The sequence below is a fragment of the Lutzomyia longipalpis genome, chromosome 3 (genome assembly GCF_024334085.1).
Source record: "Lutzomyia longipalpis isolate SR_M1_2022 chromosome 3, ASM2433408v1".
In the NCBI taxonomy this organism is placed as follows: Eukaryota; Metazoa; Arthropoda; class Insecta; order Diptera; family Psychodidae; genus Lutzomyia; species Lutzomyia longipalpis.
Window position 1 is genome coordinate 28,591,594 of NC_074709.1, and position 22,961 is coordinate 28,614,554.

Here is a 22,961-nt window from a genome sequence, read left to right on the forward strand (position 1 = left end):
GTGCAGCTGGGAAAAAAATATTCCAAGCAGCATCATTCCTCTGTAAATCATTCGCTTTTGCAATATGGAATTTTATTGTAAATAAAATTGTTCCAATTTCGTGTTGTTTATTGCTCTGTGGAAGAGCGGGAAGAGCTCTATTATTGAGAGGGGATGTTTATGTACATATATTGAGTTATTTATTTAGGTAATATATGTGTGTAGAGAAACAATCCCATGGTAATCTTCCCACTGAGTCAACACACAATTGATCTATTTGACCGCACACTGATGGGGAAGAAAAAATCCCGGGAGCTTTTGGATGAATGGCTGGGGATGCAAGAAAACACATTTTACGAAACGAAAGGATAAAAACGAAGAGATTTTGACCTCCTTTTTTCTTGACAAAACATCAGAAAATACCAAAAGAAACCTCATTTTGCTCAAGTGCTCAAGAAGATGCTTTTCAGCACCATTTTTCAATCTTCATCGCAAATCAGTGGCTACAATGAGGAGAAAAAAATGGGATTTTATTGTGAAGCATCAACGCGACAATGTCTTCTCCAATACTCCGCATTCAGGGGGTATTCAGGGTATTCCAAGGAGTGTTCCATCCAACAGGATGGGATAAAAAGTCCCCTGAGTGGCACATGGTTCACTCTTTACCCTCCTCAGTTACTGACAAAATTACATAAAGCATGCCTTAGCATGAGGACAAAATTATATAAATCCTCCTCCTTATACTATCTTTAATTTATCTATGGAACAGTGTACAATGTTACCCGAGCAACAAACATAGTGCAATTGCACTCTTGCCACACATATCCTTTTGCGACAAGTGTTTTGTGAGAAATTTATCCCATTGCTGCAGACAACTGTGGCAGCGAAAATCCCCATTGGAGGAGCTTGTAATTGAAGCAGAAAGTGATGCTCTCACACAGCTTCTAAACTTAACTCTCATGTAACGCTAATTAATGGTTTAATTTACAGGAGATGTTACGTAACTGTTGCATTTTGTACGAAGAATGTGAAAAAGTGAGTACTTCCAACTTGATGTAATGCCCTTTTTTACGTGTATTACCTGGCGTCTCCATCTATTTTTTCTTTAATTTCTTTTTCAGTTTTATAAAAAGCTTCAAATAATTACCAGGCGTCTCTATTGCAATTCTAACTCATTTTGACTCAAAGTTTGACTATATAACAATTACCAGGCGTCTCCATTCAATTTTATGGTTTTATTTGAATTAAAAATGAATCTTTCAGTGACTACCAGGCGTCTCCATCTTATGCTGAATTTCTAATTATGAAGTTATGTTGTTTAGCTCAATTTTAATCAGAGGTCTCCACTTTAAGTTAACTATATTTTCATTCAAAATAAAACTATGCAGCAACTACCAGGCGTCTCCATCTAATATTTAGTCGAAATAAAAACTCTAAGGTATATCATCATGCGTCTGCATAATTTTTCTCTGTCACACAAAGGTTAAAACGGTTAAAATATTGACGTAAATATGCCTAATTTGTAATTTCATAAGAATCAAGCGTCTCAATTTTCCATTCCATTCTCTTTCAATAAAATCATATAAATTTATTTATTTGTTGGGGAAGCAAATATAGGGAGAATAAATAAATATTAAATATATAGATACAATATTTGGAATATTTGTATACATACATATTAGATGTAAATATTAGAACTTCATCTTCATGATTTATTTGCCATAAATACTGAAAATCTTCGACAGAGTTCCATTTAAAATATTCAACAAGCTAAAGAACATAAAACGCACACGATGGCAAATTCATGCTGCAACACATCGAGATTATTTCAAGGGATTTATCCCTTAATAGCATCTGATAACTAATCCATTATTTTAATAAGTCCTTGTTGTGTAGTTTAAATTAATTTTTAATTAATTTAATATGTGTAGAAAATTAAGGAGATCTTATCCCCCTCCCTTTTATGGCAAGAAATGTGACGCCTGCAGAGTGAGTTCAAAAATTTTCCTACTTTTGTGAATTTTGTAGAAGTTTTTTCTTAGATTTTTTTAAAAAAAATTGTTTAACAAATTAGTAATCCAACTGTGTAAAATTTATGTATTCCTAGAGCCTGAGGATGAATACAAACTATTCGAAACGTCGCTGAATGCAGAAAAAGTTGCGTTTTTCTTGCCCCCTTTTCCCGACCGCTATTCCGACGATTTTCCTTCACATCAACATTTACGGTCGTTAATTCATCTACACTGATCCATTAAATCACTCTATTTCAATTCAATTGTAAAACATAATCGTGTTATGGATAGTTTAAAAGGAATTTTTAGTGTTTTTACTTCAAATTAAGTGCCAAATGAAATGGAGCTTTGCCAAATAATAAACATTACACTTTTCCCATTTTTTAAAATTTGAGGAAAAAATCACATATTTCACGTTTCATTTCACAACAAATTGATTTTTCTGTATGTTGGGGAGAAAAAACCTTCAAACACACGCTTTGGTATAAAAAAGTAAATTAATTGAGAATACTCGGAAATGATTTTATAAAGGATACTATATAGATTGATGCAGGGAGGAAGGGTGGGGGCTTACATATAGCATATAAGAGCTTTTTAGCAATTAATTTGTGCAGAAAAAAAGGGATTGAACGTGATGGGATGAAATGCATGTGATTCATGTTCTTTTAATCGATGATTAACATGACCATAACACTGCGCGCTCATTGCTAAAAAAAATGCTTCAGTTGATCACACAAATCGTTCATTCATTGAGTACCATTCGCGGGAATATTTTATGTAATAACCCAGTGTGGTGGACCACATAATACAATTTTAATTGCATTCAACTCTAAATTTCCACCCAAAAAAAAAAAAAGGATTTCATGAGTGGAAAAGCTGCATGAGCTTCCCCTTCATTCCCATCAGAGTACACAGAGTTCATCCTCTTCACATCCTTCACATCCTTCTGGAACTAATTAGGATTCATCATTGCAAAATTGTACAAGTCCAGTATTTCCACGGAGCTTTTCTTGGCAGGCATTGTGGGTTTTTGGGAGGAGGCAGTCAGAAGTAGAGAAATAAAGCCCATTGAGTATTGTTTGCATCTTCATCCACTTGTGGGACTCTCCAAGCTGCCAACTTCTTGTTGTACCACCTCCCCGCAATTGCCGCAAAAGCCTTTGTTGCCCCCGCTCCTCCCAATTTGTTGGAGATTCCCCCAAAAAGTAACCCCCTTCACTCCATCCCATCAAAAACTTTCATCGAGTGCAAGAAAGTTCATTTCATGCTCTCATGGTTTGAGGGAGGATTTTGCGAAATGAGAAGTTTGCCATGTGGGATGACTTTCAACATCACTTTCTCGCAGTATTATATACTCTACTTACCAGTCAGAAAGATTCGTCTTGTGAATGTTTAATTGTTTTCAAGTGGAGGACTTTCCTCGAAAAGCTCGTCTGTATCAAAATTAACTATTGTTTGCGAAGAATTTCACGAAGGTTTCAAAGTCTTTTAGGGTTTGTAATGAAGGAGCTTTAACGTGTCAGAGTGTTGAAAAAAAGGACGAATTTTCCTATTAAATTGCATTCTTTTAAATTAAGAGGAATGAAGAAAAGGAAGTTGAATTAAAAATATTTTTTGAATGAAAATTAGTTTTTTGTAACTGTAGAGGCGCCTGGTGACTATTTAGGGCTTATTTTTAGCTAAAGAAGGCGTCTGATGCTTTCTTGGAGCTTTTATTTTGTTTTAAAAAATAGTTTGTTAGATTAGAAAGTGAGATGGAGACGCCTGATGATTAAAAAGAACTTTAAAATTAATTTGAAAGAACTAAGAATAAAATGGGGTCGTTTGGTAATTATAAAAATCGTTTAAATTGTTCATCTTAGATTAAAAATTATAACAATTTAGATGGGGACGCCTGGTAGTTTAAATGAAGTTTATAAAAATAAGTTTAAAGAGTCAATCAGTGGCTGAAAGGGTTAAAAATTAAATTAAGATAAAAATGCCAACCCCATAATTTTCGTGCATTGACTGCGTGGTTTTATGGTTCAGGCAACCAAAACAATATCAGCCCACCATCTGGTATTTTAATTGCAACAGCAAATATATTCTTCACATCAATTAACAATTTATCGCTGGTTTGAGTAATTTATTTGTTTTTCATTTTGTGATTTTTCAGCGAGAAAAAAGTTTCCCTACAACGCGTGAAAGCAATTAAAAAACAATAAATTTATGACATTTTTTATAATTGGGGGTGGCACGTTGGGTGATGTACATAAATTAGTAAACGAAGTGGAATAAATTTATTTTATCATGTCACTTGATGGCTTCTGATGGAATGCAGCAAATCACCCCCAATTGTAGGTCAATAAAATGCTTTTTTAGATCATTTTAAGTGGGTTATTGGGAAGATATTTATCTCACACAGACAGATAATAATCTCCCGCAGAAAACCCTCCAGTAATCCCACCCAGTGATTGTATCTGCTGCCCAATTTAACCCTTATCTACACCACAGCATCCCCACCGCAGGGTATCTCCCAAAAGATTGTCAATTTGCGGCTGGAAGAGTGTGGGTGGGGTGGACAAAAATAACGCCCGTCACGTTAAATAATTTATCGCGTTTGTGTCATAAAAAATGAATTAAGCTGACGAAATGGCAAGGCACCCCCCTGCGGGCAACCCTCGAGGACCACACAAAAAGCCCCCCGAGTTGGGTGTAATAAAAAATTTATGCACACCACACAATTGACCAGGACAATCATGAGAATCACTTTTTGTCCCCGGGACTGCAGTAAATCCCATACGCGGCATCTCCCGGTGTGGGGGTGGTGGGTTGTGTGTCAATAAAAATCCCCCTCATGGTTTGGTCAATCATAAATTCCTCCACCCACGCATTGTTTCGTTACTCACCATCTTTGCCGTTTTCGCCATTGCGTCCATCGAGCCCTGGGATGCCATCCTTGCCATCCTTTCCGGGAATCCCATCGGCACCTGCGCGCCCTGGAACACCATCCAAACCCGGTTCACCCGGAACACCGTCACGACCGTCGAGACCTTTGGAAAAAATTATTTATTTATTAAAAAACCGTTGATGGTTTGAATTTTCATGAAGAACATAACCTAATTTTAATTATGCAAAGCATCGCGTAAGGTCGCCATTTTGATTCAACTTACAGAGTCGAAAAGGAATTATAAGTTGTTTTACTAACCTGGATTCCCTGGGAAACCTGGTTCACCTTTAGGACCCCTAGCACCGGGTTTTCCTTCTCTGCCATCAAGCCCAGGAGGTCCGGGGATGCCAACATCCCCTCGATTGCCCTTAGGACCAGGAACTCCGGGAAACCCTGGTGGACCTGGAGGGCAGTACTCTTTTGTAGCTCTGCAGAAGCCAGTAATTGCTTCGTACTGAACAGAAAGAAAAGAAAAGAAAAAAAAATCTTTAAAAATTATTATGATAGAGCTTTTAGGAAGAAGCTTAGAAAATTTCCTAATTTTCCAAACTATTTGTAACCCACCGCAGTATCCGCCACAAAGCTAAATTACAAAGAGAGGAAAAGAGAACGTAGCAAAAACGCGTCTCTGTGATAAGGATTCCTTCTGGAGGATGTCTCTGAACAGCTCCCCAAGAACGCTCTTTGCAACCCCTCTGTGGGGTGATTGTGGGAATGGGGAGTGGGCGGGAAAGCAGTGGGTGGTCTTTGAGTGAGTGAATGTGTTGTGTCGCTCCTTCAATGTTGCGTGACTTGGGATTTCATCCCATTCATCATCATAGACAAGTCAGAGATGCGATGATGAGCACGATAATGAACTCTTTGAAGGAGTATGCCCATCTGGGGACTCCCCCCATGCTATCCTCGCATTCTGCTTCACTGACTAATTGCCAGTGTGGTGGGATCATCATCCTCCGACTTTTGTGCACTCTCTATTTGCTCTTTGAACTCTCTCTCCGCGCGTAGTACAAAGAATACATATACAAAATAATTTCCATTCAGGGAAGCTTTTCGTTTAACAAAGCTTCTTTTTTCTCTCTTGATGCGTTTGAGAGGCTTTTAGCTAAAAAACGGTTTGAGCTTTCAGAGGAGAAATAATATTACTCCCTGCTTGAATGCGGGGGATGACTCCCACCCGCCACAGTTAATTTCTGTCGTGGTTTATCACAAGAACGGAGAAAATTATCGCTTCTGGCCATTTGGAATCTTTTATTTGCCCAAATGGCGGGAATGCGTCCGCCTCTCAAAGTTTTGGACGCTTTATTTGGATGGGTCGTGACAAATGATTTATGATATTTTCTGGGAGGGAGGGAAAGGAGTTTTTTTTAGCTCACAATTTGGTCATTTATTGTAGGGAAAATTGAAGAGATATTAATTCAAATCCAGAGAGGATTTCTCAATCATTAATTAGACTACTTAGCAGCAGTATCCTTCATTGTCCCCCTATCTTGATATTTATTCGTCTTGGAGTTCATTCTTATGGAAAATTTAATAAAGAACAAACCACATGGTGTGAGGAAAATTTATTGAAGCGGGAAAATCTCGTCTTCAGCTTCCGGGATAATGCAGTCTAATCATTCCAACAGACGTTTTGCTGTTTGCAGAGAGAATGAGGAAGTTATTGTACATTAAATGCACACAATTCCTTGGAATCTTTCTCTCAGGTGAAATGAATTTAATAATAATTTTATGAGATTTACACGAGAAGATTTTGTGGTAAAGGTTTTGTGCGAAGAAGAATGAATCAAGAGACAATCTTCTCTTTAAATATTCTGCAGAAACTCAAATCTTTGGATAAACTCTCAAAATTCTCCCAGAAAATTATGCAATTTACCCTTTTATCGCGCCAGGTTAGTTTTTCATTAATTTTGGACAACAAATTCCGCCAATTAATGCATCTCTGAATACATTCCATCAATACGCAATACTGATTAGCTTTCGAGAGAGAGACAGCTGAGGGCCATTGATAAACATCGTGCAGATTAATTTAATTTCCAAAATTCCCTCGTTAATTTCCGACTTTCCCAAAATTAGTGGTGTTTGTGTGGAAAATCTAATCAATAATACATGTTTTAATGTAATTAGAACTATCGATATGAATTTATTGATGAGTTAAAGCAATTGCCAGAGGAATGGAATATTGTATGCTTTAATTCTCATGTGATTTAGAGCTTTTCTATGCGGTTAAATATAACATTGAAAGTCAAGCTTAAAGCTGTTTAGATTTTAGTTTAAAAGATGGATTTATAAAATTCAAGAGAATTTTTCTTCTTGAGGTAATTTCATGAGTTTTCCTTTAACTAATTCATTCCAGAAGAGAGTTAGGATTTGACTAGAATATGAGGTAAATATTGTGAGATTGATTTTCATCTTCCATGAGGAAATTCTTGTTAAATATTTGATTAGTAACTTAGAATAAACTTGAGGATATTGATGATTAATTATTTGGCAATATTTGTTCAATTCAATTGATTTTAGTTGACATGAGAATTGATCAATCTTTGATTTTTTTATCTCTGAAAATTACCAAAAATATTTTTAAATTGTAAATTAGAAGGTTGAATTGAATTAATATGTAGAAACTAAAACATAAAGCAGATTTTTCAATGATTTAGTTAATCCAACTTTAATTCTATTCATCCCGTTAAACGCTTGTGGATAAATAAATCGAGATATTTTCCTAACTATCCCATAAAGAAAGCTCCCAAATCAATAAGAGTTTTGATCTTGTTTTCACCATTCATTAAATTCTCTTCCTGAAAAGGATATTAAAGAACATCTCTTTTTTGGATAACCTCCAGGGGATTTTCCCTAATTTATTTTCACACTAAAAGAGAAAACTCTTTAATAGACACACTCGAATTGCAATTAACGTACGATTGAGGAAGAAAATTGAGATTTTCCCAGCCGAAATAACCCCATTTTCACCTCCTCCGTGTGTCACACGATGAGGAGTTATCATTAATCGAATCCTCTATTTTATCGCATTTAACACCATCCACTGCTCCACCTTTTCATCCCTTCCAAACATTTAATTCAAGTTAAGGGGTGAAGGGGGTGGATTTCCCATCCGCCCCCAATGCTGCACATCGGCAGATTCTGGGCCTTTTTCTTACACCCCCTCAAGCATATAAAGTATGTTTAAGCTCATTGTCTTTGGGGGGTATTTCCGATTGGTTTTGAAAATGATTTTTCATTATTTCCAATTACGCCACCTCCAAGCCTTTTCATTTCTCATTTAAAACTGTGCTTTGCACTAAATTCCCGGGATTTTCTTTCGAGTGGAAAAAGCTCTATTTATTTTTTTTCTCTCTCTTCATTCCTTCGCGTAGAGCGTCATGCCGTTGGGCGCCTTTCGGCTACACATATAGTGAAATGGCGTGGACGTTTTTAATTTCCTGAAGATCGAAGAACACTTCCGACTTCCCTCCATTGCGCCATCGATATTGTACCAAAAAGAAAAACTGTCCGAGGCATTTTCTTCGAATTCTCATTGATTCACACCTCCCTCCTTCCTCCCTTTGTCCTCTTCACGCGTCCAATGGGGAGGAAACTTTTGCTGTTGTAAATACCCCCCACAGATGAAAGCTCCTCTTTCCGGCAAAAGGGCCAAATGTTTATTTAACGGTGGTATATTTTGTGTGCAGCGGAGGGAAAGTTTGGGAATATAAATAAAATAGCGTGCTGAATGGAAGAAAATAGAGGGAAATGCGATGGAAAATTTCAAAATTCATCAATTGGAGATTCTCGTTTGAAATGGAAACGAAAATTTGGTGAAAAAAAGGGGAAGAAATGACAATGTTTTGGTAATTTTTCAATGGGAAAATTTCTTAAAAGAAAATATACATTGTGGGATTGAGCTTAAAGCTTTCATTTATCCAAGTTTAGTTACATGAGATTGTCTGGAAAATTGAACTGAGGAATAGACATTTTTTTGTATTTGAGATTCTTTTTAAATTAAATTATTGAAGGAAACGAACGAAATAACTAAGATTAGCCAATAACAGATCAATTGAAATTAATTAAATTTGACGAAATCATGTAGAAAAGAATTATAAAAAAAAGCCCATATTACACTGCATGTAACCGCAATATGAAAATCATGGAAAATCTCAAACTTCCTAATGATTTAATCACACCAAGTGGAACCAAATAGTTCCTTAAACTACAACCAATTCAAACTAACTTAAAAAGACACCTTGTTATTAGCATTATAAGGGGTTGTAAAAAGAAAGTAGGTAATAAAAGACATAACCACGTTTACACCATTAGATTTTCTTCAATGCAACCTTGCCGAGCAATTTTCTTTGCAAACTCCCTCTGCGAAACTTCCTTTTTCACTGCAATTTTCTTACCCATGTAATGTAGTTTAATGTAAATGTAATTAGGATTCAATGGCTTGTGTTCCTATTTAAACGACATGGCACATACACACAGAGAGCCCCCTCAAAGTACACTACACTTTTGCTACTATCAAAAGGAAATTACCATAGAAATTGCAATGTGATTTTCAATTGATTCCAAAAAGGGAAAATTATTCTGAATGTTGCTTTTCTGCATGGGAAAATCTTCTTAAGAGTATATATTTTGTGATGCAAATGAGTGTTTGCACGCTATGTACAAGAGAGAGAGAGAGAGGAAAATCCCATTTAAATGCAATCCAGCAATTAAAATGGGTGGAAAATGTGGTGAGAGAAGCAACACTCTATTCCTCAAAATATAAATAAAAAAAGAATGGATGGAAGAGGTTGAAAGTGTGGGAGTTGTTTGTGCAAAAACAGAGGATTTTAATGTAATTTCCTCCAATCTCTTCCCATTGAAACAATGTAAACGGGATTAGAAGGATGGTAATTGACTACCAGACACCCCCTTCAATTGGATCCTCTTCAGCGTCACTTTTCATGGTTCTCTCCTTTACTTTATTTGCTAAAATGTGGGGGTGTCGGGGGGGATGAGATGGAAAATGTCAATGCGGAAGCTTTAAATCTCCTTGTTTATCATTACACCACCTCTTCAGGACAAGAGGCAGAAAAAAAAATCCCCTTGCAAGGAGAATTATCGATGTGAAGAGAATTTGCAAAATGTCGTTGAGAGAATATAATGAAAAATTCTGCAAATTGCGTTATAAATTGCTGGTACTTTTATTCACTCTCATGTGCCTCTTTTGCCTCTCTTGCCTTTGGGGGAAAAAGAGGAAAATTCTTCAGAATAAAAATTGCTTAGCAATTGAGGAAGGAAATGAGATGATTGACAGAGTATCGTTTGTCAGAAGAATTATTTCATTTCCAAATTGAAATACTTTTCCCGCCCACGGAGAGGGAGAATAAAATGTCTCCCAATTTGAATAATTCAATTCAATTTATTATGAATTTATTGCCAACAAGGAGAAGGTCCTTCTTAGCTGACAGAGAAGAATTTTTGCACACCTATCAAGACGTTGGAGGCTTTATTAAATACACCTCCCAATTAATTGGTAACAATTAATTTGATCAGCAACGTATTTTGGAAGCAATTTAGGGGGAGAAGTGAGTGGAGTGTGTGTGTGTGGTGTACGGAGATTCCCAAAAGGATATACTTGAGTTTGCTTATTAATTCCCCCGCGTGAGATTTCATCCCATCTACCCCGCCCCGTGCAAAATCACGCATCTCCACGAAGCTGCCACGGTAACACGCAGATAATTTATGCAAATTCTAAATTACATTTTGGGATGGGAAATGTGAAATATTTGAATTTGAAGAGCTGAATTTGCGCTAAATTTACTCATTTTAGAAAATAAAGCTAATTTGTCAGGAAATATCCACACATATGGGTTTCATTTACATTTTCTATGCTTCAAATTATGCTTTCCAAAATTATTATTTGTCAGCAAATTTTATTTAGCATTGCTGGCTGACCTATAAATAGCTTCTGGGAAGGGGTAGTCGTTTGTGGAAAGCTTTATCAAGTTTTAAAAGCTTTTAAAATACTTAAATGAATTTGGACAGTTTTTTAAGGGAAGTTTCAGCTTTTAAATTCCATTAACGTCTTCCTTTAACACTGTAGGAGATTAATTATTTTTTATTAAATTATTTAAAAGAAGTTAGAAAAAATTGATTGAATTGTTTGACTTTTTTTGACAGATGTTTGTTTGACATTCAATTGGCAAACGTTTAAAGTTGGAAATTTTAGAACAAAAATTTAATAAATCTTTCAAATTTTGAGAGCAAAGTTTAATATTGTTGAATAATAATATAATTGTATAATAGTATAATTGTTGAAATTATTGGATATTTCAAGAGGAATTGAACGAAGTTTGACATTTATTTGACAGTTCTTTAATTTTTGACATACAATTCACATTTCTTACTCATGTCACGTCAAATTAAAATAACGATCTTTTTGCGAACATGTTAAAAATTTAAATTTTCAATATTTTAAAATTTCTAAAGATAGGTAATTTTTTTTGATCTCCTTCCGTTTAAAAACAAAATAAAATGTCACTGTACATAATTTTAAACCAAATATGTTTTGAAAAAAAAATGAACATTTAAAGCAGATAAATTAGATAAATTCATCCCCAACACTTAATCCCCATTCCTGACCCCGAAAGTACCCTTCAAAGTGTTCCGTTTGAACACCTTCCAAAAAGCCAAAAGAGACTCCACACAGAGAGAGGAATTACCTTCGTGTAAAGCTGTATGCGGTGAAGGTGTTTTTGGCTTCAATTTGCGAATACCATGCCTCGGGATTACAATGGATATATGTGCTGAGACAGCAAACCATGGTTGACCATTTAATTCGAATTAATTATTCAAGACAGTCCAAATAACTCCACCTCCCGAAAGTACTTCAACCCCTCATGCGCCCATTCAGGCATGGGGTGAACCTTTGGGGGTGGGGTGGAAAAGTGTCGCAGTGTGAACCCTTAAAAGGGAGAGGTGTCGCCAAAATGTGCGGGGGTGGGCTCATTAAAACGTGAAAGCTGATATTATCGGATAAGACTGAGCAGCTGGTGCGCCTTCTACCCTCTAATGTACCTCAATGAATGAGGAGGGGGAGGGATCCACTTAAGACACCATCAACGAAACCCATCCGTGTTTTTCCTTCACCCTATTCCAAACCTATGTGTACGTACGTACAGCCCCCCAAGAGGGTGTCAGGTACGATCTGGCCAAGACGACAACATTTCAAACCCTCCCTGACTGTGAGACTTTGTCATCTAACGCCAAGTTTTTCTCCTTCTACGTGGGGCAACGCAGAGAGGAGCTGCTTTTGACATTTAGCAAAAGGGGATTTTAGGGCAGATCATGCCTGTCAACGTATGCTCTCTATGCTATATTATACGGGGATACAAAGAAATTAAGTCGCATTAACCAATACTCTGCTGTATCTGCTTTGCTCTTAATTAATATTGCTTCCTCCAAGGAATTAAGGGAGATTTTTGTACGAAGAAATATTTCTTCTATTCCCTTAAATTATACAGTCTCACGACGAGAATAATTTAAAAAAGGTCGTTGGAAAAATTATTCTTTTGAAGAAACTTAATTTTTCTTTGAAAGCTTTATTCATTTTCTTTTAAAAGCTTCCCAAACAATCAAAATTTCCATAAAAAATGTAATTTTAGGGTAAGAACGGTAAGAACTGTAATTATTGCAATAAAATTCAAATAAGAAGGAATTGTAAAGTTGTGGATGGCATACCGTGCAAATGTTTAGTAATGAATTTTATTAACCCCGCGTGAAGCTTCCCCCCCTGCTTCCACTATTTTCCACAATGCGGGGGGAAATTGCAAAAGGAAAACCAATTAAATGATTTTGCTACTCTGTTGCCAATTTACTTCTCTTCTGCACCCACGTTCACTCCATCAATGCGAGAGCATTCCATTTGCTGTGGAATATGGGCACGTATAATCTTGAGGAATATATCTGCAGCACGCATCGAGAGTACTCCCACCTAAAGCGACGATGCTACTTCCTATCATAGAAAGCTTTTCTCACCCCCTCGATAGATAAATGGTTTTATACGCGATCTTCCTGCGCACCGCATGAAAATGCAAAAGGAGCTGCGGTGGGAAGTTATAGGGGGATGTTATCCGCATAAATGGCATCATCGTTTCATTTTCTGCACTTTCCCAATAGAGATTGAATTGCAAAAGAAACCACTCAAGGTGTCGGGGTGTTGTTTCTCTGCTTGGAATCATCCACCCCTATAAAGAGGGTATGGGGTTGCTCCAACCAGAGTGTATGTAGGTATATAAATATTGAGAGCTTTTAGTGAAATTAGGAAAAGAAAAGTGTCACCACATTTCCAACTCGAACACGATTTCTGGTTGACAAAGCTTTATCTGGTTTTCAGTGTCGAGGGGGTGGTAGCGTGGCCTGAGGAATCGTGCGCGCGGGAGGCCTCTCACGGAGAAGTAATAGGAAATTTATGAGACTTTGAGAGCCTGTCTGTCTCACCCAGTTTAGTACTTATCAGTAAAATAGTAATTCAGAGTGCCGAAATATCATTAGCTTTTACAACCTATTGGAGGTGCATTTGCTAATTAAACCTCGCTCTCTCATATGCCTAGAATTGAAGTGGAGCATAAAACGTCTTTGTTCTCAGTGTGAGATGTTCCATTATGCTTCTCACAGAATAAACTCAAATGATTTTTGCTAATAAAACCAAACTGAATCAATATAAAATCTAATGGAATAATTTGCAAGGAAAAACAATGGGAGAAAAATGTTTAGAAAAGCTCTCAAAAAAGAGATAAAAATGCGGAGCTTTTCTACTGCTACACCAGGTTAACATTCACATTAATTAAACAGGAAATATTTGCCAAAAGAATTGAACATTTTTCGTAGTATTTTCAGTTTCATTTCCACGAAATTCTTGAACCTAAAATAGCGTCAAAAATAAGCTGAAAGTTTACAAAGCTTTATAGAAAAGAAGGAAAATCAATGGGAAAACAACCCTTTATTGAAAAGGTTGGCATTTCAAGCGCCAATGCACCTAGTTTAACTCTCTCAATCGAATGCTTTTGAAATTCACATCTATACAAATAATTTTCTCCCCAAAATAGACCTCGCAAAATGACCTAAAGATCCATATGAAGGGTATATCAAACATTTCCTCTGTGAGTTTCCAATTTATTAATTCACCTGCATTTCTGCCTCGTTTTGTGCTTTACCGGTCATTTGGAATTCACCGCCAGGAGCATATTGCGGAGCATGAGCAAGAAGAAAAGGGAATGCAGACGGATGTTTTCCAAGTTGTAATTCGATTAGGAACACAATGTGTGACCCACTGAATCGCCTCACGGTGTATGCCCCAAAAAGCACAACTTTGCACATGAAATTTTCCCATATAAACGTTACCTACCTATGTATAGATTTGGGTATTGCGGGAAGAGCAACTTCCCGCCCAGGCGTGGATGGGTTTTTACTATAGGTATGTATGTTTGCGGGGGTGAGTTTGGCTGTTGATATTTCACCCTCAAACTCTCTCCGAGAATATATACCTCACATCCGACTATTTATGGTTAGTTTAGTACCCTCGGTAGTCAGCCACAAGCCAGTGGCCAATGGATTTACTCACTGAATGTGCTCTGTGTTACTCATGAAATTTCAAGGGGTGTGTGTTTTTCGAGGTGGTACAACACTTCACAATTTCCACCCTGAGTTGTTAAATTATCTGGAAACTAACTCAAAATTTTCATTCATTTCATTTCGTTATTTAACGGTTTGTTGCAAAGAAAAAATGAGAATAATTCACGATTTTGCGAGTAATTTTGTTGTCTTATAAATTAAAGAGAAATTCCTACTAGATGCTGCTAGTCAGGGTTTGTATCTTGGCTAAATGAAATTTCTTTTTAAAAAGAAAAATAAAGAAAGTTTTTCAGGTGTTAGTCAATCCATATCTATTAATTTTTTGTAGGGAATGAGAAGAAGTTTTGTAATTTGAAGGTTCTATTTTCAAGATTTAAAATTCTCACTAGATGCCGCTAGGCAGGGTGTGTAACTTGGCTAAAAAAAAAACTGTTTTCTAGAGAAAAAATCAAAAAAAAAATTCATCTCTGAAGCAAAAAGAATTTCAACTCTATTTAGTTGAGTTTGTGTACACACGCGAAATTATGTGATGTTGAACTTGCACACCGCTAAATTCATATACTACAGAACTTTTATTTACTGCTGTCCTGGAATTTTGATTAATTAGCCTTAACTAACACGTCAATATAAACAGTCTGCTGCACGAAAGTTTCGATGGTCAGAAAATTAAGAGAATGCGGAGGGGAGGAAAAAAAAAGAAAAGCTTAACTGGGATTGACGTTATGAGAAGGCAAAGAGGTGGAGGTGGAGGTGGAGGAAGAAAAGTGAAAGGACATTCAGGTGGGAAAGGGGAGAGAGGATTTCGGTGGAATCTCTCTCGGGGTTCTACCTGCCAATTCGTTGCTGTGTACAGTTGATGGACCTCCAGGGGCCACTCAGGGGTACATGGAGGGAATTTTCCTTCCACCTCATCACATTTTCCCTCTTTTAACGCACACAAAACGGAATTTGTGGCGGCCAAACGCACGGAGTTTGAGGGATGACTTCCTTAGTATAGAGATACTTGAGGATTGTTTTTTATGATCAATCGAAATGAAGTCCGGAAATTTGCCTTTTTACGACGACTCTCACGTGGAAATTGAATTTCACGGTTACGTCGACAAAACTTTCTTTTATATCTCTGCTGCTCGTGTGGATTTAGGAGAGGAGAAAAGTGATTCTCTCTTGAAATGAAATTCACCTTTTAAAGTAAAAAAAAAAGGTAAAAATTGTGGAAGAGAAAAATCTTTGAAAATATATACTTTACTCTGGCACAACATTTTCCCTCACCCATGATGAATTTCCTGTGAGTTTTTGTCTTATGTGCGGTGGGAGGGGGATCCCCCCGAGAAATCTTCGGTGTAGCACGTCCATAAAATGCAAAAGCGGATATGAGGAGCTGAATAAATAAAGGATTACACATATCCTGCCGCTAGCGAATATTTACATTTTCCACCAGATATTAATCGATTTGAAGATTTTTCTCTTCTATGTGCCAAATCCCATTGAGAATTGGTTTTTCTTGTTGATATGCAGAAAAGGATTTTCTTTTCCCAAGTTTTTCTTTTTCTTATCCTTCAACAACACGCTTTTTTCGTATTTAAGGAGATTGAGTCCCGTCAATGCTTTTAGACCTTTTCAGCACAGAGATACCCCATCAATTTCAATTGAAAGACTATGCCAAGGGAAATTTAAGCCTTCTTGAGAGCCTTGTCTCTCCACCAAAAAGACTCTTTTCACAGAAATTAGGTGACTTATTGAGTTTCAATGTCTTCTTTTAGGGGGAAAATCTCTTTTAAAATTTTCCCGATATGTCAACAAGAATTTTCCGCAAGTTTTTAAGCAAAAATTCTTCTCGTGCAAATTTTCAATTTTCCCCACAAAATTTCTTTAAAGTTCTTTTGCGGATTTTCGTAACAAAACCCAGAACCACAAATCAATGTCATTTGGAAGCGTTTTTCAATCAATTTTTTTCTCAACATTTTGAAGAATGAATTAAATTCCAAAAGTAATTCCTCATGTCTTGTCAATTTTATCGTATAAACTCGCAAAGATTCTGTTTGCCTTCTCATCAATTTTCCATTATCCACTTTAGCTCTTTTATAATGAATAAATTCAATTTTCCATGCGTACGAGGAGTAGACTTACACAATAGTTTTGCTGCCTTCTCACAGGGTCTCTCATGCCCCAAAATTATTTCAGCAATGCGATAAATTTAATTTGATTCCTCCCATGAATATACAAGAGATCATTGAGCTTGAGAAATTTCTCAAGTGGATTTCAATTGGATTTATTTTGAGCCTCCTTATTGGAATTTTTCATTCTTGTGGCTTGGGGTTTAATGAAGAAAATTTTTGGTTCTTATAAGGTTCATTTTTGCAATATTTATGAAAGAAATTTATTTCTGATTCGAAAATCTTGCTTCAAAGGGAGTTTTTTAAAGTATTCTGTGAAAAAGAATTTTAAGATTTTGATAATTATAAATTTTAGTACATTTTTTTTAGAACTCAGGAAAACACATATCATAAATGAAAAGTTTTTAGAATTTTGGCACATTCTTTTACAGATTAATTTAAATTTGAATCTCTAAAATACGTTATCAGGTAAACGTCAATTTTTTTTTAGATGTGTCTGGACTTCAGTTAGTACTAAAAAAGATTATTTTGCTAAATTTAAAAAATATTTCAACGAATTTTTGTGAGAGAAAGGAATAGACAGAAAAGGATTTAAAAAAAAACTCTACAGAATCAAAATCAAAATTTTTACACTTTCTTTTGTGTATTAGAACTTAGATTTTAGAAGTGTTTTTATGAACCACAATGTGTCTTAACTATGAAATTAATAAGTACTAATTTTTAAAAACTGTCAAATCTTCAATTTCTTTCATCCAGAGTACCGGAAAAAGAACATAAATTGAAAATTTGAGATGAAAAAGAAGCTTTTTATGAAGAATTTTATTTTATAATATAATTTTCAATTCAAATCTCTCATTAAAGCTTTCAATCTTTTCTTTCTCTCTCTCTCTCTCTTTCTCTTAAATAAATAAATATTTGCATAGATATTTTAATTTTATTATTTCTGATATTTTGCTCTTTGATTTCTGCTTCAACAGAATTCAAAGCACAGAAAATTCATTCGGAAAATCACCCTCTGTTAAAGGAAATTCCTCCTTGCAGTCTGAATACTCTTTCTTCTATTTTTTTTTTTTGCTTTCTGTAGCATCTCATTTCCCACAACAATCTATTGAGAAAATTGTGCAGATAATATGCACTCCAGTGGGTGTCCCAGTTTTGCTGCAACGAGAGCTTTTCATGTGCAAACCCCCACCCCCACCCCCACAATGTGGTGTGCAGTGGGTTAAAAAAAAAACAACCACCCCCTCCATGCAAAACACCCAGAATATGTGGGCGGCAAAAAAAGGTTCTTGGGGAACAAAATGGAGTGGTTGCAGTGCTGTCGCCTCAACTAATTTCTTCGACACGCTGTGGAGCGCCCCTCACAGGGAAAACGAGGGAGGGTGTACCTATTGTATTTGATGGGTTGCATTGAGGAGCTTTTCAGCGTGAGCTTTTAACTTTTCTTCACTCCTTTTTTTTTCTCGCTCCTCTTAATAACATTAACGGATGGCAGTTTTGCAGTTCTTTCTCACAATTTTTTTTCACAGCCTCGCACTCTCTTTTTCTTGCAAGAAGCTGCAGCAAAACGACCAACCCCAAATGGGGAGGTGGGAGGGTGGAAAAATATTTCTACAGGCGGAAATGCGGATGAGAATTAACTGCAGAAAATGTTCTTTGCACTGCGACATTGCTCGAGAGTGTCGTGTTTTCTGCAATTTATACTTTTTGGTACTTTTAAACTTTTTAACTCAATTCTTCGCTTTACTATCTCCCTCTCTTTGGGCCCCAGAATATCTGTGTTAATTGAAGCACTGCAGATTTTTGGGGGATTTCTTTTTGAAAATTTAACGGATAGTTTTGGACTTACCGGGATGCGAGAGTAGCTTGTTAACCAGACCCAGGAATCGCCTCCCGGAGCAGCACCCTTCAGCCCGGTTTTCTTCATGATCTCCGTATCCTTCTTTTCCAGCTCGTGCTTCAGTTTGGGATTGAAGAACTCCACTTCAGGCCCAGCTGGTTCACCTGGATTCCCAAACACAACATTCTCCGCCATGAGATTCGTACTACGACGCTCCCTGGACAGTTTTCTCTCATTCCGCACTCTCGGCTCATCTTGATGGCTTCTCAGCGCGCACAGGGAAATGAGAAAGAAAAGTCATTATTAACTTTGAGGCGCAGCAGAAAAGTTCCCTCTGTGTGGGGATTACAATTAACCGAATTGTTTAAACTTGAGCGGTTTATAAGTGTTATATGATGCTGTGAGAATGTTGGAATGTTCTCTGAAGCTATAATATAGCTTTAAAATAGGAGTGGATTGTGTGCATGAATGGATTGAAAGTTTGATTTTTATTGTAAAATAATTTTATTTTAATATATTTTTGAAGAATAATAAATTTTTAAAATTCAAATAAAAAATCTAATATGGGGAATTGAAGTAGTAAATTCAAGCAGAAAACCTGTAAATTAAAGCTTAAAAGAGACTAAATTCAAGCCTAAATGTTACTACTTAATTTAGTATTTTTCAGATTTAAATCAAGTACTTTTTCACTTGTATTAAGTACTTTCTTAACGGTTTCTCCCCTCAATCTAAGGTTCAGGACTAAAATTCGAATATCTTTTTTCAGCCGGAATTTAGCACATTTTAGGCTTTAATTGAGTACTTTCTGTGCTTTAATTCAATACGTTTTAGGCTTGAATTTAGTCATTTTTGGGATTTTGCTCCTCAATCTTTGTCTTTTTTCTTCGAATATATGTATATATTTTTTTTAAATAAATTCATGTTGGAAAATTCCTCTTTAAATTATCATCCATAATAAATTCTTTTGCAGATTATCCATTTAATTATAAACTTCCTTTGCTTTGCAACGAAAGCAAAAAAACTCGCACAGAACGATGGAATTAATTCAAAATAATGAACTACACGAAAAGCTTTTCCTTTGTAGAATTTTCTTCTCGCATGCGGAGATGCTCAAAAGGAATCTCACTGCATTTTCTTTTACACAAAAAAAAGATTTAACAAGAAAATGAGAACAATCTACGGGATTAAACTCACCTCTCATGTTCATTCAGTTCATTCCAGTATTTTTGCTCCTGCAGCTCCTTTCGCAGGATTTCTCGAGCAATTTCCTGGATTTCCGCCACAGCTACATCACTTCGGAGATTTTCACGGAACACGGCGATGTCTGCCAGTTGATTCACGTGCACGTACAGGAGGTACGTGAAGATCGTGAAGAGGCAGAAGATGATGAGCACGAGCACCATGTAGAGCCCCATTGGGCCACCACCATCACTTCTCCCACCATCATCACCCTTCTGGCCACTTTTCTCACTCACAGTTTCCTTCTGAGCACCGGAATTGTGCTCAAAGACACCAAGAGACGGCATTTCCGCGCCACTTTTACTCATGCAACCGGGAAAAGTCGAGGAAATCTCACTTTTCTCCCACCGCCACGGAGTCTTTTGCACTTTATGGAATTTTATTTATTTATTATTTAAATTTTTTGTTGATTTTTTAAGAATTTCTTTAACATTTTGAGGGTAGTTTTTTGCATTTCTTTTGTTGCACTTTTACCTTTAATAAAATGCTGGGAAATTATAGATTTATTGAGATTTAGGGGTGGAGTTTTCTAAGGTAAGATTAAGATTGATAGACGGTTAATGAAAATCAAGTAAAAACCTTTAAAATATCCTCACAAATACATTAAACTTGCAGGAGAAAATTTATAAAATTTCTGGGAATTTTAAAAAATTAACAAACCGTTAAAGGAAAGGGTAAACTTTTTTGATTTTCATAAAAAAAATCTACGTCGGATGGCTTAAATATTTCTCACTCGTTAACTATTCCTGCGAGAATATAAAACTATATTACGTATCAACATTTTTCCTTTAAAAATCCTTCGCTAGAAAATACCGCATTTAGCTTTTTTATTTAACACAATTTTCCAGAAACTCGTTTAGCTCGACTTTCAAATGCGATTTTTTTCTCACTCGCAACAAGAACATAAATTTTCTGCACATTTTCTCCCACGGGTGGCCCACATAAAGCATATATCCGCACCAACAAATGCAACATAAATTTCATGTGGCAAAATAAATCCGCGAAAAGTGTGGTCAGGAAAGTGAATTAAAATGCAACCCCGAAGTAGTGTTAAATGCCCGCGGAAATTTATGTGCAACTGCAAAGTGTTTGGTGGAAATTTGTGGCCACTTTCAGTTGCAGTACAATCCTCACAATTTTTTTTTCGTTATCAATGAATCCTTCACACGGTTGCTGGGAAGGAGGAGGAGGAGGAAGAGGAGGAACAAAAAAGGAAGAGCATTGAATTGATATTCCATACACAAAAGGCGGATGACATTGGTTTGCCCAAAAATGTTTTTCCGGGAGGATATAAAATACTTTTTTTTCTGCTCCTCCAGCGGGGTGCTTGATGAGTTTTCCCGGATGGCAAAATTGTAATGGGGAAAGTGGCGGAAAATACTACAGGGATTGCCACTCCTGCTGTTCAGGATTTAATCTCTCAGCTGCGTTTATCGCGTGTCTGTTTTTTTGTGAGCTCTTTTTGGCCAAAATACAGCGAGAATGTGGGCTAAAAAGTTAGTTGGGAAATGTCGACAATGCATGAGAATAATAATTGCATTCGTTTAATCCTGACTGTTGGGAAACTTGTCATGGACTTTGTTTTGCTTATCCAAGCACAAGATAAAAGGAGCAGAACACGGATTAAAAGTTTTCTAAATAAGTTTGGAGATTTTTAATGAGTTTTTTTTTACAATTTTTTGTATTAAAAAATCACAGAAATTTATTTTAATCCACTGAGAAGTTGAAGGAAGACGTACTATCCAGCATTTTATGCTGGATAGCATAAAATGCTGTTTTTTCTTTCCTTTTCTGACTGCGTACACCGATTGAAGAAAATTCAACAAATTACAACAGTCGTTAAGTTTCTACATCAGAAGACGTAGGTATTTGCAGAGAAAAATTAATAAAAGTTAACCCTTTCATCCCCGATGGTTTGTTAATTTTATCAAATTCCTAGTAGTTTGGAAAATATTCTCTAGTTAATTTAACGCCTTTTAAAAAATATTTTAGAGCATTTTACTTAATTTTTATCGAACTAAAGCTAACCTGAATCATTCTAGGATAGGTTTTAAAAGTAACTGCCTTTTTAACCCTTAAAGGAGCGTTGGATAAATTAAGAATAAAGCTCTCTGATTCGGTTTTGATATAACTTTAATTTAACGCCGAATAAAATAATTCTGAATTGATGAATAAAGAATTGAAGTTGACGTGATTTCGTTTTAGCAGCGACGTTTCAGTTTATTATAATTTCAGAATTTCAAGTTTTCCCTGCGTTTTAATTTCATCTTCATAATATTTTTTAGCCTTATATGTCTTTTGTCTTTCATGCTTCTTTTTCGGTTACTTTATTCCTTAAATTTAAGTCTAAAAACATATTAATTTCTATTTAAAATTTAAATGAATTTTTCAAAATCTCGTTTTTCTAACGAACATTTTAAATAAAACTTTTCACTTTTTTTTTAAATTTGCAGAAATACAATTTTTCCGCACATCACTGTTCCCGTAGCACGATGCATTCGTGCTGCTTTTGCACTTCTTCTTTTTGGGATGCCCCCGAAATATTTCCAATTGGCGGGAAACAAAGGGGGGTGGGTGGGTGAAGAATTTATGCACTTTTATGTCACACTTTAATTAAATTTTCCCTGTGAGAATTTGCTTTTGGGACTGCACAAAAACTCCCCCCTGCCTGAGAATAGTTTGGCAAAAGTGATCCAAAAACTTTTTGCCAGCATATAAACTGAAAATTGAAATTCAATTCGCTTCGATTCTCACACCATTCCCCAAAAACAAATCACGGTGGGTGGGGAAAAATCTCAAAAGAAACTCACCCCCCGGGGAGGAAAACTTGGCGCGCGGAAAGAACTTTCTTGATGATCCCAACAGGTGTAGGACTTTGTTCCTCTTTCCCAATAATTATCCCATTATGTGCCACCGCGTGCCGGGTTAGAGGGAGGGTGGGCAATAAAATCCCCCCCACAAGGAGGGGGTTGAAAAGAGCGCAAAAAGGGGGGGGGGGGGGAATCATAAAATTAATGATGTTTCTGAGGTGTTTGAGTGTGGAATAAAAGGAAGAAAAATCATGAGAAAACTCACACAATCCACCACACAACTTTTATTATGTATGTGGGGAGCGAATGTCCTCACCCAGGATAAATGAGGATAGCCAACTTCCGCGAGAACTTCTCACCGAGACTTCCGGGATGATTTTCGCCTTTCGGTGGCGAATACTCGACTGATGAGATTCCTCAAATGTT

At 36.3% G+C, this 22,961-nt stretch overlaps 1 protein-coding gene across 1 annotated transcript in view; it reads right to left on the reverse strand.

Moving 5' to 3' along the window:
• LOC129793643 (uncharacterized) overlaps positions 1–22,866 on the reverse strand; it is a 41,496-nt gene extending 18,630 nt beyond the window's left edge. The window contains exons 1-5 of the mRNA XM_055833808.1: positions 22,852–22,866; positions 19,681–20,092; positions 18,496–18,748; positions 5,179–5,374; positions 4,880–5,023 (exon numbers count right to left, since the gene is read on the reverse strand). Of these exons, the coding sequence (XP_055689783.1) occupies positions 4,880–5,023; positions 5,179–5,374; positions 18,496–18,748; positions 19,681–20,033 (946 nt within the window). The 5' untranslated portion in view covers positions 20,034–20,092; positions 22,852–22,866. The remainder of the gene's footprint in view (positions 1–4,879; positions 5,024–5,178; positions 5,375–18,495; positions 18,749–19,680; positions 20,093–22,851) is intronic.
• Between the last annotated feature and the right edge of the window lie 95 nt (positions 22,867–22,961).